Source organism: Protopterus annectens, chromosome 4.part0, assembly GCF_019279795.1.
Source record: "Protopterus annectens isolate FY-2018-M chromosome 4.part0, PAN1.0, whole genome shotgun sequence".
Classification (NCBI taxonomy): Eukaryota; Metazoa; Chordata; order Ceratodontiformes; family Protopteridae; genus Protopterus; species Protopterus annectens.
Genome location: NC_056733.1, coordinates 1,567,969,550 through 1,567,989,537, shown reverse-complemented (window position 1 = coordinate 1,567,989,537; position 19,988 = coordinate 1,567,969,550). Strand labels below are relative to the sequence as shown.

The window sequence follows — 19,988 nt, the reverse complement described above, 5'->3', positions numbered from 1 at the left end:
CACATATGAAGCTATGAATACTGAATCACAGAAAGCAAGCAAATTCCATACTGACATCAAATGCATAAGAGTATTCCATAATATTAGGTGTTATATTTAGCCCAAGGTAATAATTTTTGCATGTCTTACTTGATCCCTTCAGCCTTTACAAACCATCTGGATGACTTTTTCTTACTTTTCTCCCATCCTTTCAGCTGACTATAAATGGCTAACTCTGCATTGTAATCAATTAATTAAGCCAGGGGTCTGGTGGCTGTTTTTCTCCCAGAAGCCACTGGATTCTAGATATTGTATGGTACCTTTTAAAGTTTTTTTTTTCCAAACATTGGTTCCAATGATGGCATGAACAAAGATCTCGACTAAGGAAATAAATTCAGTCTTTCTTTCAAGGCAGAAATAAGTTGTGTCCAAAGCTGACAAAACAGTATTTCTCAATAAACTAAGACAAATGTTTGTAAGGATACATAAAGCATACCCAGAAATTATGGCTGCCAAGCTACCACCTAAAACATGATATTAATCCTTTATGCTCCAACTCTGGTACTAGAACGGGATGAAAGTGAAAGATATTTCAACGTGTTGCTGACATACATATACACAGCATGTCTCCTCTCCCCTAGCCCTCCAAAAAATACCCATCTTCTATGTGTCCCTCTAATGTCAGAACAGGACAACAGTGGACAAACAAAATGCAATGATAAATATATTATAAGTTGATGCTATCAGATGTATTAACGCAGAGTGCCTCCTTACAACTATACCTAAAATACCAGTCTACCCGTATACACACGTGGTGTTTGATTGTGAGGAAAGTGAAAAAATAAGTGTCATAGTCATGTATTCCAATATGCTGTGCATAGACAGTACACTGCTTCTGGACAAGCTATAGTGACTTTCTGTGCAAACCTCTGAGGTCTGACTTTAAGGGACATTAATAAAATAATGACCACACTGTCTGTGTCCCCCAGGAGGCCTACATAGCAATGTGAAGATGATCCCCCCCCCTAGCAGCAAACCTTTGTTAAAGTCCCCTTACACAGCTGGGAGTGTGGGAGCTGTCAGGCCCACAGAAGATCTGAGTGACTAGATGCTCTGTTGTACATTTTCTGCCTTATGTTTGAAAGATAATTACTTGAAAACATTTTTTTACTTCTATCCAGAAGAGTTTTCTGATTCTCTGCCAATATTGTGTGCATCAACAGATAAAACTGGTATTATTTTTTGCACACGCACGCATGCACACACACACACACACACACACACACACACACACACACACACACACACACACACACACACACACACACACAAACACTAAAACATGTCAGTCATACTGCACATTTGCTTACAGGCAAATTCACCTATGCCATGTCTTTGAAGGATTGATATAAACCAGATCACCTGAATAAAACCCACTCTGAGACATGGAGGACACAAAGACAGCACACAGAAGAAGCCAATAACTCAACCACAGAACCAGGTGCTCTAAGATGACAGCACTTACTCTCTGCAGCATTATGCCAATAAACAGTTGTTTTGACATACATACTGCACCGACCTCCAAAGACAGTCACTTTTTGTGTACTGTGCTGAGGTTCAAATGTGATGGAAAGTGAAAAAAATTACGACCAATTTCTTACTGTTTCAATCACTAACAGCCATCCCCTGCCCCCACCGCACACACATACGTCACAGCAATAATCATTTTACATAGATTTCAGGAAATGCAATACATTGTGTGACACTACCCCTGCCAAGCCAGAGGATTGACTTTTTGACTGTAATTGAATAACAGCACTGATGTCGCTTTTATCCACATATAGTGTCTCTACCTATCAGCCACTTTATTGATCATGTATACCTCCAATGTCTGATTGGGATTTACAGAAAAAAATGGCCCCAGTAAAGTATTTCAACTTGCTTTATATAAATATGCACTAATTCTGTAAAACCAAATTAATAAATATTTAACTTGAGCAAGACAGCAGGGCCAGACACTTTCATTCACAGAGAATTGTCCCCTCACCATACCCAGCAATTAAAGCCATTTTATTGACTGTGGTCACCTTGTGTGACTTCAATCCTATATAATTTGCCATAAAAACACAAATTTTATGAGGGACAGACATACTTCTTAATTTCAGTGCTGAAGTACCAGGGATAAAGCCAAAAATCATTGGGGACAAAGGCCTAAAATCAGGGACAGATTTTACATATTGCTGTTATATATTTAGAAAGTTGACAGACTAAGCAGATTTTCATTAGCATGCATTTTCTGAAGGATAATAATTGAAAACTCAAACATCTCTTATTATTTATTAAATGCACTCCTCATTGATTCGCTAGAAAACTAGAAATTTCATAAGCAACAGACCAAAACATAAGAGGCAAAATCAGGGACAGTTAATCAAAAATATGAGGCAAAATAATCAGAGTGAGAGAGCGAGAGAGAGAAAGAGAGAGAGAAAGAGAAAGAGAAAGAGCTTGGTGCAATGAACACAGCTGGCAAGACTGACAGGTAAACTGAATGAAATAATTCCTTTATGGATATTCCAAAAAGAGTATAAGTGTTTCCAAGATAACTCTTCTTTGTTTTGAAAAAAATCTGTAAATTAAAAAAAAAAATCAAATCATGCTTTTAGACTCTACAAAACTGAGCACATTAAAAACATTTAGTGCCTTCAGCAAACTGAAATATGTCATTATGTATTTTTATAAATGTATCTTGTTGAATGCTTTTTAGAAGATTTTTATATGTACAGGCTTTCATTGTTTGCCTTTTAATGTCACCAAAGCCGTTTATGAGGGTAAGGTGGTTCACACAGCCTATCTTGACCTCGCCAAGGCTTTCGACACCATCCCCCATTCTGGAATTATAGCTAAACTCACTAAACTAGGTATAAATCCCTACATCACAAGATGGGTTGCCAACTGGGTCACTGACAGAACCCACACTGTAAAAGTTGCAGACTCCAAATCTAACCTCAAAGCAGTGACAAGTGGAGAACCACATGGTTCCATCCTGGGACCTCTCCTGTTTGGCATCTACTTCTCTGAAGTACAGGTTAACACAGAAGGCCTCTGGCTAACGAAGTTCGCAGATGACTGCAAACTAGGAGCCATAGTCAAGTCCCCAAATGATGTGGACATCCTACAGAAGGGCCTCACTGAGACAGATGCCTGGTGTCAGAGCCATGGCCTCAAGCTCAATGTCAAAAAGTGCAGTGTCATCCCCTTTGGTAAAAACTCTGTACCCATGAACTACAACATAGGCAGCAATCTACTTAACACCGAATACGTGATGAGACCTTGGGACCCAGGTGGACACTAGTCTCTCCTTTGATAGTCACATCGCCACAGTAGTCAGGAAGTCCTAATGGGTCTAATGAGTGATGAGTAGAGGGGAGCAATGACTTCTTTTTTTCTGGATGAGAAACCTTTTGTGATGAGGTGTGCCACATAGAAGGATTTCTTGACTACTGTGGCAATGTGATTATCAAAGGAGAGACTACTGTCCACCTGTGTCCCAAAGTCTCTTATCACACTTTCGGTGTTAAGTATACTACCACCTATGTTGTAGTTCATGGGTACAGAGTTTTTACCAAAGGGGATGACAATGCACTTTTTGGCATTGAGCTTGAGGCCATGGCTTTGACACCAGGCATCTGTCTCAGTGAGGCCCTTTTGTAGGATGTCCACATCGTTAGGAGTTTCGATTATGGTGCCTAGTTTGCAGTCATCTGTGAACTTCGTTAGCCAAAGACCTTCTGTGTTAGCCTGTACTTCAGAGAAGTAGATACCAAACAGGAGAGAACCCAGGACTGAACCCTGTGGTACTCCACTTGTCACTGGTCTGAAGTCGGATTTGGAGTCTGCTACTTTCACAGAGTGGGTTCTGTCAGTGAGCCAGTTGGCAACCCATCTTGTGACATAGGGATTTATGCCTAGTTTAGTGAGTTTATCTATAATTCCTGAGTGGGGGATGGTGTCAAAAGCCTTGGCAAGATCTGGATAGGCTGTGTGAACCACCTTACCTTTGTCTACAGCTTTGGTGACTGCTTCAAAGAAGTCTATCAGGTTTAGAAGACATGATCTGCCTTTTACAAACCAAACTGGGTGGGGTCCAGAGTTTGGAGATTACCAACGTCTTTGTTTATAAGTTCCATGACGGTGAGTTGGCAGACTTTAGTGATTCCCTGCAGGATGCACTGCCAGAGATGCTGGGTGGGAGATTGGTCTGATGAGGGAGATAATTTTTCTGAGCTATGATACAGAATCGGAATTGCCTAGACATGGTAAGGCCTTGCTGTGTCTCATAATGGTGGCTGCCAAAAAAACAAAAAAATGGAACTCAGTATCTAAACCAACTATACTGGATGTAGTAAATATGGTAACAGAGATAAAACAACTGGAATTGAGATCTTTAGAAAAGGGTAGGAGCAAACTACATAGGAAACCATGGGGATTGTAGGAACAATACACACAAGGGAAAAGTGAGGTTTAAAAGGTGGCAGGACTTAAATGAGTGATGTAATGCCTGAATGAGAAAGATTGGGTAGATTATAAGTGATGTATAATGTTTGCAAGTGGAAGTGTGTCAGTATGGTTTGTGATGTAAAATGCTTGTAACAAGGATTGTATCAGTGTGGTTTGTTTTCATTTATATAAATGTGTGATTGCCTATGTAGTAAGTCATGGTTTAATAAAGTTGTGTCTTGTTTAAAAAAAGGTAGGAATTTAATATTTTATGTAATATTGCTTAGGTTGTATGATATATAGCAATATATGTTATATGTGAAGTATAACGTTTATTTTAATATAGTTTGATTACTTTTATATGAATGCAAATTTGCCTATGTCACAAATGATAATTCAATAAAGGTGTTTGAAAAAAAAAAAACGGCCAGTGAAATTGATTTAACATTAAGAAAAGCACCTAACTGGAAAACTCCAGGCCCAGAAGAAGTATCTAAATCCTGGCTAAATGTAAACGTATCTTTACACAAAGATTTAACCCTGAGTAAGAATTACTTATATATGTATCCCGAACAGACACCAACCTGGTTAACAAAAGGAAAAATGATACTCCATAAGAGTGAACTTGCAAGCCATCCTAAGAACTATAAACCAATAACATGCCTTCCGGCAATATACAAATTATATACTGTAACTGATACAGACATAGTTTATTGTCATCTAGAAAAAAATTCAATTATGGCAATAGGACAAAAAAGTAATAAAAAGTCATATGGAAAAAAGATCATTTGTTGTTAAAAACAAAACAGACAGTTGTGAAAAGGGAAAGAACGTAAGTATGGCATGGATAGATTACAAATGAGCAGTTGACAACATCCCACATTCTAGGATAATGGAATGTTTACAGGTGTATAAGATACACCCTACATACCTACATTGAACAATTACATTACAGTGGCTATGAAACTGTGGCTGGCCACTTTGCAGCTAAGTTAGGACAAACAAGAAATTATTGTCCCAAGAATAAAAATTAAAGGGGGGGTGTATTCCAGGGAGATTCTTTGTCACTGCTGCTGTTTTGTTTTGTCCTTAACCCATTGAAATGTTTCAGAGACATGGACTAATTTAGTGCCCGATGCTTATTCCTGATGTAGTGTCCCCCACCCCCTCACCTCTTCAAAAAAAAAAAAAAAAGACTTTGGCTTACACTGTAGCAAACTGATTACCAGTCGGCTTCTTACTTCCTACAGCTGATCCATGCTCCCTTAGCTCTTCTGAGAAGAGCTTAAAAAAATACCAATTGCTTCCAAAATCTCTGTACTGTTCAGCTTCCCTGAGCAGACCCATGTACCCTCAGATATTCAAATGTACAAAACATAGGTACACTGAAAAATAATGAAGGAAGGTCACTTCTGCACTTCTCAATTGTGTCCCCTAGCACTTTGCGCCAGGTACAACTATCAAAGTTAGCATTGGAAACTATAAGGACAGAAGGGGCACTAACACTGATGATGTCAGGAATGAGAATATAATGAGAACATTAAGTTGTCCAGACAGAATGAAGTCCATAGGGTTTTACTCAGCATGTAAAGTATGTTTTGAGGTAATCAGATAAAGATTCTCGGATTCTCCAGAAATGACAAACTGGCAACTACCTTACGTATTACATTCAGGTGACATGGTCTTAACACCAGGAAAAAAAAACTGTTTGCAGTTACCCCAAAGTTTCACAGCATGACCATGAGAACAATTTTCCTGTTCAGAGCTGGTTGATTATGGGAAAAAAAATATCATTAGACGTCAGATTAGTTCCTAACATTAAAGCTTTTACAAGTTTAGTTTACAAATTGCAGCAGACTCCTAGCTTGACTGTCATGAGGGTGTAACTGTGCAGCTAAAACACTGAAATATTGAAAACTGTGTCAAAGATGGACACCTGTGTGAGACACGAGTCACTTCCTGTTCGTGCAGGCTTATATGAAATAGTACCTAACAACCAAGCATTTACTTGGCACCAGTGGCAGCTGGTGACTTCAAATCAAAGAGAGGCTGCAGGAGACAGCTGAATGGGTGGGGTCAATGGGAAGGGGTGTGGACAACCAGAAAGGGGAGGAGCTATGCTAAAAAAAACCACAAAAACGAACTTTAATTATATACGCTGCCCTGGGTGCCAAACCGTCATTATGAGAGTCCAATCAAGACAAAAATAAGTGTAGAAGAATAAAAATATTTCAATGCATTGGCTGCATGACAGCTTACTTAATATCTAGATGGAAACAAACGGTTGTGAGGCATGAAAAAATAAATTACTTTTTAAACACATTACTGGAATGCCAGTCAAAATCAAGTATAAGAAAAACAAGTAGCACTCAAACCACTTCTCCTTGCACTGCAGTTCTGATTATAATTTATATTCAGCTTTATTAAAGTACCAAGTAACATGCTGAAAGTAGAAATCTCTGTCATGCCCCCACTTGTAAAAATGTTTCTTATCCAAAAAAGACCTGCTGCCTGCAACTATCTACTTGTTTCATGGGGAAAACATGATCAAAGTAAAAAATGAAAAGCAAACAAGAAACAAGCTCAAGATACATTGCTTAAAGGATTACTGTACAGGTTATGGACCACATATGATTGGCATTCTGTTTAGTTTACGGGTAAAGCCTGTAGAGATGACTGGAAGTCTCCAACAAGTGTAATGAACTTTTTAAGATAATGTAATCCTGTCCTTCAATACCCAAGGCTTATACATTATCTAGTTAAGTATTCTATGCATGGCAACAACAGAAAGGCTTTCAATGTTGGCAATTCTTTAACAGTATGCTTATTAAAACTTACTTGTATCTTACAATCTCAGACAAGCTTACCTTATGGTCATTAAAGCATTGCTACTTAAACACAGAGCAACAGGCACTTTCTGAGTAATAAGCATAAATCAACAGTTCAACAATATGACAGAAACCAGACCATTCTGCAAAATCAAGGACAGACGAAAAGCCACTGTAGTACTTGTGTCTACCTTGGATGGGGGGACACTCTGCACATTTACACTGCATAACTACTCCTTGCCTTGCTTGGACACATTCAGAGTCACTACATGGGGGAGTGGGGTGCAACAAGTATGTCACAATTTGAAATGTCTCTGACTGACTGTGATGGCCCTGACACATTTGTCATACCTCTCAACCTCAAAGCAAGAAATGTGGACAAAGCCATACATAGAAGTGGGACAAAGGCCCAAAAATAAGGACAATTTTTAAATATTGCTCTTATAAACTTAGAAAGATAATAGAATAGGTCTTGCATTAGTATGAATTTTCTGAAGGGTATGAAATCTGAAACTCAAATGTCTGCCATTATCTTCTAACTTCAGTCTTTAATGACTTGTCACTAATTTGCCAAAAAACACAATTTTATGAAAAATGGACCTAAAATGTGATGCAAAAATATAAAATAGCCACACAATACAGCTGGGAACCTGTCAAAGAAGGGACACTTTAATATTAGTACCGCTAGCTTGAGCAGCTGACAAAATAAAAGAATCTACATGCATTTCAAGTAATCTATAACTGATTATTACAGTTATTTCTTAATTGTAAACCCTCCATGTTTTCTTCCAAAATTGCTATGTTGCGGAGGGATTATTAGGGGGAACAGCAACATTTTGAGCCAAAATCGGGGACAGTTGAGAGGTTGGCTATGCCTAATTCTATAAAGCAGTTTATTTGCATGTACCTCTCAACCTGTTAATGCAATAAATCTGGACATGGCCAAATATATTGGGGGAACATATAAACAGTATTAAAAATTGCTCTTGTATAAACTGAGACAGTTGATAGAATAACAGGTCTTACTTTAGCATGCATTTTTCTGAAGGTTATGAAGTCTGAAACTCAGTGTATCATTATTTAGTGACTTAATTCCTAAATGATTTGCCAGAAAACTACACATTTTATGAGGAACAAACCAAAAATAAGAAGCAAAACTCTATTCATTCTTTGAAAATCTGGACAGTTGGGAGGTATAGTTCAGCTGGGCCTGTCTGGAGTTTGCTGCCCTTCCCCCCTCACAAAATCATGGTTGAATGGAGCCTCTGCAGCCATTCCAATGATCCATTACATGGCTATTTCACTCCATTTACCATAAACACTAATATGCATACTGCTTTACTTCTATGATGATTTGGACTTCATTTGAAAGTTTTATTTTGCATTTTACAGCACAAACACTAAGACATCTGCTAAACAAAGCAATGCAATCTCACAATGAAAACAGACTTAGCATTAAAACTTCTCTGCCCTTGAAACTCACATTCATTGAAACAGCATTGAAACCCACATTCAAAGAAAATACATTTTGCCAGTGGCAAATCATAGGCCCCTTGCATATGAAACATACATGTGCTCTTTGATACACCTTCCTGATTGTCATCATCATCATCATCATCTTCTTTCGGCTGTTCCCGTTAGGGGTCGCCACAGCAGACCACCTGTTTCCATTTCTTCCTGTTCTCTGCATCTTGCTCTGTCACACCAACCACCTGCATGTCCTCTCTCACCACATCCATAAACCTTATCTTAGGCCTTCCTCTTTTCCTGTTACCTGGTAGCTTCATCCTTAGCATCTTTTTCCCAATATACTCAGCATCCCTCCTCAGCACATGTCCAAACCAACGTAATCTTGCCTCTCTGGCTTTGCCTTCAAACCTTCCAACCTGGGCTGACCCTCTAATATACTTATTCCTAATCCTGTCCACCCTCGTCACACCCAGTGCAAATCTTAACATCTTTAATTCTGCCACATCCAGCTCAAACTCCTGCCTTTTTGTCAGTGCCATTGTCTCCCACCCATATAACATAGCTGGTCTCACTACCCTCTTGTAGACCTTCCCTTTCACTCTTACAGGTACTCGTCTATCACAAATCACTCCAGACACTCTTCTCCACCCACTCCATCCTGCCTGTACTCTCTTCTTCACCTCTCTTCCACACTCACCGTTACTCTGAACTATTGACCCCCAAGTATTTAAAACCTTCCTGATTGTACTAAATTATATTCCTTGTACAATACAGTACAGTTGTTAGAGGGCGTTTTAAATTTGTTTTGAACATTTTTCCAGTAAGCAATCAAACAAAACGCATGCACCCATAATGACAAAACTGCCCAGTTCAGAACATTTCCATCATAAAAGTCTACTCAGACTTCTACAGTCTACCATTATCAGAAAATATGCACAATTCTACAGTCCACCATTATCAGTACATATGCACAATTCTACAGTCCACCATTATCAGTAAATATGCACAATTCTACAGTCCATTATCAGCAAATATGCACAATTCTACAGTCCATTATCAGTAAATATGAACAATTCTTCAGTCCATTATCAGTAAATATGCACAATCGCTGAAGAAGTAAAAATCATCTAAATAATTCCACATTAAAGAAATCTGTAACTAATGAAGAGGTTGCTGCTAGCAAACACCTTTATATTTCATGGTTTCATTGAAAAATAAAGTGTCTGTTGCCCCTGAGGAATAAATTGCCTATATTACATTAAAAAAATGATACGCTAGTAATATTGCAAGAGGAAATGGATGGCAAACTGATAACAGGCTCATAGTTAGTATCTTCACCAAGGAGGACATTCTCAGTACGGCAGCATCCATCCCTTGTGGGAGTAGAACCCACAGCCTTCTGCATCAAAAACAAGTATGCAACCTGTTGTGCTATTAACAATGCAAGCCAGCACAACATAAGCAGCACTAAACTTCTCTTCCCCTGCAGCTCTCAGCTCCTTGTAAAATCTACTCAATACTCAACTGCATCTCAACTTCGCAGCACAAGAAATCTGGAAAAAGCCAAAATTTATTGGGGGGAGTCAAAAGCCCAAAAACCAGGGACACATTAAACATTGCTTGTATAATCTTGGAAAGTTGCTAGAATAAAATGCTGTGTTACCACCATACATTTTACTGCCAAGGTCCCTGTGCAAAAGAGTCAGACCAACATACCACTACACCAGATCAGCTGCTTTGTGAAAGAGAAATGCTGTGTTACCACCATACATTTTACTGCCAAGGTCCCTGTGTAAAACAGTCAGAGCAACATACTACTATGCCAGATTAGCTGCTTTGTGAAAGAGAGGAAGACTGAAACTTAAATGGCTATCATTTAGTGAATTCAGTTCTCACCATAGCTGTCAACCTCTTAGTACAAAACACCTGGACAAACCCAGTAATGAGGGAATACAGCCCTCAAACATATCCAGTGAATTCAGTTCTTGCCATAGCTGTCAACCTTAGCACAAAAAACTGGACAAAGCCAATAATGGGGCAATACAGTCCCAAAAATAGGGACAAATTTCAAATATTCATCTTATAAACTTAGAAAATTGCTAGAATAAAAGGTTGTGTTACTATGTATTTTCTGAAGAATATGAAGTCTGAAATTCAAATGCCTGTCAATTTTACTTCTGAGGGAACAAAAAAAAATTTCAGCAGAGGCCCAGGGAGAAATACTGTAGACACATGTCTTTGTAAAATGGCAGGACATCAGAGCAAATCCACACAAACACAGGGAGGAGATGCAGACTCCACACAGAAGGCACCCAAGCTAAGAATCAAACCAGAAAACCTATAGCTGTGAGGCAACAATGCTACCACTGCACCATCAAATATGTAAAGAATTAAACATTCAGAAACCTGAAGTCTGAAATTCAAATGCCTGTCAATTTTATTTAACATGTGTTAACCAGGACAGTCTGACTTGGAACAAAAAAACAATTTTCAGCAGAGGCTCAGGAAGAAATAATGCAGACATGTCTTTGTAACATGGGAGGACACAAAAGCAAACCCAGAAAGAAGATGCAGACTCCTCAGCCAAGAATCAAACCTGAGAATCTACAGCTATGAGGCAGCAATGCTACCACTGCACCATCAAACATTTAAACATTTAGAAACCACAGATATTATGAGTAACAGAACAGATCAAATATGAAGCAAAAATATGCAAATGTTTTTACAAATGGTGGTGGGTAGGGAATTCAGGCCCTTAACACCTGCATACAAGGTACAGGGTTCAAGCCTGAGGTATTCCCTACCACACCACCATGAGTCTGCTCTAGCCACCAGTATATAGCAACTGGGGCATTACACACACACACACACACACACACACACACACACACACACACACACACACACACACACACACACACATACACACGCACACACACGCACACACACACACACACACACACACACACACACACACACACACACACATACCTTGTTGCGGATATCCAAACAGCCCCAGCCCCACCGATGAGCTAAATAACTGCTCTGTTTCTGCCGATATCTGAACAGCCCCTTTTCCAGTATTCCTTGCGCGATTGGTCCATCCCAAAGTATTCCTTGAAGTCCAAATCCACGATTGGTCCTGCCTGCGACTGCTGCAGTCCGGAGTGCCTCCATTTTGTGATGTCATCGCCACACAGACTACTGGGCATCTTGGGGCTGAGATGCCTTTCCCCCTATCTAGACTGCTGAGAAAGCAGTCTGAGAGCGTGTGCACATGCGTACACTTCCAGGAATCGATTTTGTATTTCTCTGTTCTATTTTTTATTTGTTTTTTAGGTGGGAGGGCTGCAGTCCTGCAGTCCTATAGCACGAGCCGCCCCTGCTTGGCACAGCAAGCATGCAAAAATTGGTTTCTGCTTTGTTCTGTCTACACCACTGAAACTTCTTACAACTGCATATTTTTAACGTCAGTATGGCAATCTCGATGCTTTATTTGCCTTCTAAAATCTAAATGTTTAGTAGATATTTTTTAATAAGTATGCATGATATTCCCAGTTTTTGCTTTTCTAATGAAAATAAAATGAACCTTTGGATTGTTAAAGACTAAAGATACAACTGACTGAAGTAATCAACTTAGAATCTCATGTTTTAAATTCAGACCTTGAAATGTGTTCCCAGTTTATGAAACTGGTTCATACTCAATAAAAGTGTATTTTGCACAGAGCGTTTTTTTTTTAAAGAAAACAAATAAAGGGATATGCAGTGCATTTCACCTAATAACTTTGCAACAGTTCATCTTCTTTAGGTCATTATTGCCCACCATGTCAATGCAAAGTTGTATATTATTTGTATCAGACAAGAATCAGTTTCAGCACATTAGAATAATTAAACAGTATGAAAACATTAACTATGTAAAATACATACAGTAGTATGCATGTCATGATAATACATTTTATACACTGAAATATTATCAAATGATAGTGTATGAGTGTGCAGTTCTTAACAGTGTAGCTTGTTGTTAGCTGCTTGGCAAGGAAAGCATCGATGGATGTACATCACATATGTCAAACCACGTGTCTGCTATATTTTTCCGAGGTAGCAAGCTGTTATAAGGCAGAGATGGATTGGACTGATCCATTACTAACTTCCAAGAATACTTATCCTTAAAGAAGAAAACAGACTGGTAGGTATAAGAGAAATACACCGTGTCCAAGTTGCCAACTGGATGGTCATGTGGAATTACAGGTGGGAAAACATCAATGATTCTTTTAGGGTATCCATTGACCTTCTGGTTTTGGTCGACATTAAATGCAGTAACCTATTTTTAAAAAAAAGTTATTGGGATGTATTAGCATTTCCTGAACAGCTGGAAGGTTAAAACAACAGGTATTAACTATAAAAGAGGACTGAAAGATATTTCCCTAGATTTGTTTAACTATTAGTATTGTTTATACAAACTCTGAGGCTACTCTTTCTTTAAATGCAGTTCATGGTTTTGCTTTGCTGTTTAGACAACAGAACACCTCATCTTTACTACTCACCTGTCAAAACAAAGCAATACTTCATGCAGTGACAAATTCACACTCCAACAAACCATGTTCTTTTATCATTAACTGACTACAGAAATGAAGAAATATTTTACATATGTTTTATATTTTTTCTCCTATATAGAAGCTTGTTCCAAGCAATTACTTTAGGATATGTTTTATTCTTTTATTTCATGCTTTGAAACCTTTTTGTGAAAATCTACAGAATGCTTCTGTTAATTGTCTCTCTCTCTTTGAGACAGCCATTTATTTTCTTAAGGATAGATTCAGCTGTTATACTACAAGCTCTTAGAATATAGAAGATGTAAAAGGCAGTTGATTTTCACTCTTATGAAAATTGAAAGAACCTTATTGATGCTGGGGGTTATTTAAACAGTAATCAGTGGTGGTGATTCAGGTTTTACAGTATCTACCCACAAGTGATGGGTTGGTGAAGACAACCATCCTTCATTATCAGTTTACCTTGCCAGCAAATGGTCAGGGTCCTGCAGTAGCCTTCCTTGTATGGGAGGGCCTGAGTCTGGTAACTTTCATCCTACTTGTACTCCTATTCACCTTTGTGATCTAACCACATTGAGAAGGACTACAGAGTTATATACCTCCTGAGAATGGTGTGGAGTGTCCACCAAGTGGGACCCATATATAACCACCCAAGTTATATACCCTACCCTGACAATGGACAACATTGCCAGTATGGGCAGTGATGATAACACTTGAAATCCTCTTTATGGAGGTGGAAATAGAGGCAGAGTGCACCATCACATTCTTCAGGACCAACTATAATCATGGCTCTGTTCTCCAGGGTGGCATCTTCCTGAATGCCATGAAGCACAACAGTAATCTCCATTCTGAACTGTATTGCAGCATTTTGTATCTGGTTGATATCTATGCATATCTGCTGATTGATCCTTAGTGCTGCCTACATGTCTGGAGCCAACTGTGGTATGTGACAGTATCAGGCACCACTATGTGGTTACATTATGGTGAGTATACTCATATATATGATGCAGTGTGTTTGGCTGCTGTGGTAACCACAAGGGATGCACTACTGGTATTCCTCCTCTAGGGACAATGAGTAATCTGAGTGTACAGGCATGGGTTCACCTGTTGATGTGGCTCTGTGTTCACCATATACAGAGGGTGCATGACCACCCACAGTGGAGACAGACAGTGTCATTTTGTCATCTGACATTTACTCTAGTTTGTTTTGTCATCATCACTGGCACTTGCACCAGTACCGACAGCAGCCCTTTCTTCTGCCTTAGACTCTACATGTGTCACCATTGCACTATTTTTACCCTGTGAGTACACAACACAGAAACACCACAGTGAAAAAAACATTATACAGGTCTGTTATGGCATGCATCTTAGGAGTGTTCACGCAACACCTGATGTACAATACATTGATGACACAGACCAATTACTGCCATATATGTTGATTTGGAGGTTGGGCAGCACTTTTTTCACTGTGATTGCCATATCTGCTGACTTGGGGGTTGTTCAACACCCCCCCCCCTTTCACTAACACACATTGCCTATTAGTTCTGAGTGCCTGCAGCAGACTGTCATTCTCATTAGGGCTGAAGTTAACCAGACACTGCCCACCATCAGGACCTGTCAATATGATGACACCTTCTAAACTAAGATAACATAGTTACAACCTGTATACAGACAGCAGTGGTTTAGTGGTTTAGATGCAATGTATAGAAACAAAGGTAACAAACTAATATGATGGTATAATGGCTGGAACAGTTTATGTACAGATACTGGAGATATGAGCGGCACACATAGACAGAGTCACTCTCCAGAGGGCCCAGCCCCTCTCTTAAGTACTAGATGTATGTATAGGAAATGTTTAGGTACTACAGTGTGATCTGATGTGTTGCCAGTAAATCCAGATAGCATATATGGATTGTACAGTTGAAAGGGATGTGTGTCATGTGAAGTACGTGATAATAAGATACACACAACAGACATGTTTGCATTCTACCATACAGAAAGCGGACCTAACCATAGTGGGATACCTACTACATTTGAAAAATGGGTTTAACAGATTGAGCTTTAGGAGTATACCTTTAAGTAAGCTGGATAACACATTTTACACAAAAATATGCTATATCTGTACTCTAGAGAACTCTTTTAGCCAGTGGAAGTACTGCGGTATTTTGTAATAAATAATATTCTAAATGGAGCTGTGCACGCAAACTGCAGTTTTAAGCTGGATGCATAATACACAGGCAAATAAGTCCATGCACCACAAATGTTTCTAAATCATTTAAACTGCATTTTCACACCAGACAGCCAAAAGTGCAGCCTTTTGACAAAAAATGAGTCAAAGAAAAAAATAACAGTTACCAGTACACAATACCAAGATGTTGGCCTGAAAAAGTTTTCTTCTCCATAGTGCTTCATTGTGAAGCTTCTAGAAGACTTAAAATAATAAGAAACATGTTTTGCCATAATGACAGTGCTCGCCATCCTCTTGATCAATTCTTTGGCAGTTGCAGAATGTCTTAGAACCCCTAAAATACAACTGAAGATAATGATTTTGAAAACATTTCAGTAGAAATAATTAAAACACTCAAAACAATATTAAAGACATCCCTAAAAATTTCTGGACAGCCATTAAAAAAATCTTACATCCTGGCTAAAAATTCAACCATAACCCCTCTCTGAATATCCCACCAGTCAAAACTAGAGCAGAATTCAACTCATATTTCATATCTAGTATAACATCCCTATCCAAGGATTCCTCAGCATCTGATCTCAGCCATGTGGAACAGCCACATGTCACCACATCCACTTTCATCTTCATATCTGCGCCCACATCATATATAAAAATACTTCTAAACAAACTCAAACCATGCTCTACTTCACCTGTTGACCTTCTAAACAAGTACCTTAAAATAGCCAACACCATTACCTATCCTGTATCAATCCTTATAAATAGATCAGTCCAGGAATCCCATGTTCCCTCCAATGAAGCAGACAACGATTGTTTTAGCGCTTTCAATCACTTTTAATATTTTGTGACCTTCCTCAGAAACAAACTTTTCTAATTGTCACTTCTTTAAATACTCTTACACAGGAAGTTACATTACCGTTTGTCATAAACTTTGCAGTTAAATACATATAAATTCATATAAATTCCAATAAATATTGTGAAAATAAATACTAAATGATGTAATAAAACTGTTTAAATTACCTATATAGTAAAAAACATTTTAAATTTATTGTGTCATTTAATCCTGGGGGCATGTCAGCTCCCAGGTACAGTTGCCAATAAGCCTCTTTGCACTCTAATATATTGTTTAAATCCCCACTAAAACTAATGTTATCCACTTTGTCTAACACAAAGAATTCAAACTTTTTAAATTCCCTGCAACTAATGGAATGTCTGAATAAAGCATTTGATTTATCATTTTTCTTGATAGCCAGATTATGCTCATAAATACGCCTTTTTAAGTGTCTCTTTGTCTTCCCAATATAACACTGTTTGCATGTTACACAACTTGCTGCATAGACAATATATTCACTATTAAAATTGTAATAGTGTTTTGCCCAAAATGTCTCATTACATTGTCCTAAAGTAATGAAAGAAGTGTTGCTGATGTACCTACACTGTTTACAGTTGTTACAGCTGTAGGTTCCCTTTTTTATTGTGCATGCTCTTGATAATTTTCTAGTTGGTCCTTCTTGATGTTCTAACATACTTTTAATATTTAAGACCTTTTTATAAGTGAACATGGGAATTGGACCTACAATGTCTGCCAAATCCTTATTACCTAATATAATTTTCCAATTGTCTAAAATAGTATTCTTAATTTCCCACATTTCATCAACGATGGGAATTGGAAAACATGTTCTATGTTCATTCTTGACTTCTTTTGTATTTTGTAGTTCAAATAACCCCCCTGCTTCCACCATGATGTCAATAGACTGTAATATAGGTTTGGCTACATTCTTTCTCAAAAGTGATACCTCTTTCTCTATCTGTTTGATCCATTTTTTATCATAACCTCTTCTTTGAAATAATTTACTCAAAATGTTTCCTTCACTTACAAATGTGTCTTCACTAGATGTCAATCTACTAAGCCTTATATACTGTCCTTTGATGACACCTTTTTTCATGTGTGTAGGATGTAAGCTTTCACTATGTAAATACTGATTTGCAAAACATGCTTTTCTATATATTTTACTTGTGAAAGTCTTAAACTCATTATCAACAGTTATATTAATGTCCAGAAAATTTGTAGTCTCACCGAAATTACCAATTTTGAATTGTAAAAAAGTTGTCGTATTATTTAAATCATTTACAAATTCTTGGAATTCCAATTGATTTCCTGACCATAAAAAGATCAAGTCATCTATAAACCTGTGATAAATCTTTACCTTCACAAAACTTAGATGTTTCTGAGGAAGGTCACAAAATATTAAAAGTGATTGAAAGCGCTAAAACAATCGTTGTCTGCTTCATTGGATGGTACTGGCACTTCTATTTTTCTTGTTTTTTGTATCGTCAGTGGTGGTGCAGTTTGGTGTCCTGTTTTTCGAAGTTCCAGACTTATCTCATGGCAGCAGAAAGTTTAACACAGGATGTGTTACTTAATTTGTCTACTTATTCAATAGAAGATGAACTAGACCATAGGAGAGAAAAATAAGGTCTCTCCAAGTCGGATTTACAGAATTTAATTATCGGGGCTGTGAAAGACTGCTTTTCTGAATTAAAAGCTAAGCAAGCCAGTATTTCGGAAGTTAGGCAACCGTCTAATTCGGATGTTACTTCCGCATTGGGAGACAGAGTTGGGCGTGGAGACGTGAACTCTGCAACAGAAGGTGTCGCAAAACATGGAGGACTGATTTCGGAGTCTTTCAGACAAACCGATACCAATATTCACAAGGAATTGTCCGGAACATTTGAAAATAAGGGAGATGTTTGGAGATATGTTTCGAAGGAAATTTTGAATCCTTTTGCTGACATAGAAAATATCAATGTGGGTCCAAATGTAAGTACTGACAATTTAGAATATGTAAATTGTCGCAAATGCATATACGAGCTTGAAAGAGTGGTTGCGAAATATGTATCTTTAAACATTGAGGTACAATACCTTGAAGAATGTATTAAACACCAGGTAGTGCCTCAAGGGTTACGCACAGCAAAGTTTCCGAACTGTGTAATACCCGGTGACAAACTTTGTTTAGATCTTATTAAATTGTACAATGATACCGGAATAAGAATGATGGCGTTACTAGTAGAACACTATAAAGGTGAACTTGATAAGTTAAAGGAAAGCATTCAGAACTTGGACCTAAAAATAAAAAGTCATGGTTCTTTCAACAATTTTCTGGTTCTATATAATGGAGTTGAAGTGAAGGCCGAAAGGCAAAAAGCAACCATTATATCCAGAAAACAACACAAATTCAAGAGAGACTTAATGGCCTACAATAACAACAAGGCTTACATAATAAGAGAAGAGGTTGGCAGTGAAAATTTAAATTTAACACATGCCAATAACATTGAAACAAATTGTAATATGACTGAAAATGTTTCCAATCAGAATACACAAGATGAACATGAACTTACAAATGCAGGTGTGACTTTTGAAAGTAACACCAAAGAAAAACAAGTTGTCAAAAATAAAAATAAAGGGGACAACATTAATAATACTACCTACGCTGAAATAGCGGGTACATCAGCTAGCAATTCAGCGGTTCCTTTTCAGGGGAACAACAACTTAAACAAATGGACTACACGGTGGTACAATGCCACCCAGAAAAAGTTCAAGCCGAATGGCAAGAACAAGAGAAAATGGTAGAGGACACTGATTGTTTTGAAATGAACATTTTAAATGTGTCAGATGTTGAACTAAGTGAGGATGCATTAAGTGTGTTAAGAAAAGGTTTCTCCTTTATTCCATCAAACAAATGTAACATCGGAAAGTTATTAATTGACTTTAGGTTATATTTGAGAAAACTGAATTTGAATTATATTTTGCATGACATTACAAAGAATGACAATGACAGAGATTGTATTAAAAAAACAAGTACATACAACCCTCCATTATTGAATACCTTACAGGTTTTTCAAAATTCATGTGAAAAAGAATTTAGAAAAATCAAAGTCAATAAGCATGAAAGAAATTTGTCTGACATTGAAATAAAAGCTTTGAAGTCTCTAAGTGATGACAAAAATGTCAGAGTAATGAGAGCAGACAAAGGTGGGATGATAGTAATCATGAATACAAAAGAATATGAGAAGAACATAGAAATGTCTTTGTCAGATAAAAATACATACAAAATTATTAGTTCAGAAACTGTTAGGTTGAAATACAATGCCATAAACAGTTTTTTATTTGACATGTTTAGTCAGGGAGAAATAGATATAAACAGTTTTGATTATATGGTAGTAGAAGAACCGAGAATGCCAAAACTATTTGGAATTCCAAAAATTCAAGAGAACAACAGTATTATACCATTCAGACCTATTATAGCAGCAAGGAGGGCAAAAACCGAAAATATTTCTGTTTGGTTGGACAAAATATTGAATCCAATAGTACAAAAGTCAAAATATTATTTGAGAGATTCCTGGCATTTATTGGAAATTCTCAGGAATCACACCCTGGATGGAACACCTGTATTTTTTGGGACTTTGGATGTCAAAAGT

General features: G+C 37.7%; 1 protein-coding gene across 1 annotated transcript in view; it reads right to left on the bottom strand.

Moving 5' to 3' along the window:
* Nucleotides 1–11,759: 11,759 nt before the first annotated feature.
* LOC122799944 (matrix metalloproteinase-21-like) overlaps nucleotides 11,760–19,988 on the bottom strand; it is a 176,298-nt gene continuing 168,069 nt past the window's right edge. The window contains exon 7 of the mRNA XM_044069353.1: nucleotides 11,760–13,095. Coding sequence (XP_043925288.1) covers nucleotides 12,796–13,095 — 300 coding nt within the window. The 3' untranslated portion in view covers nucleotides 11,760–12,795. The remainder of the gene's footprint in view (nucleotides 13,096–19,988) is intronic.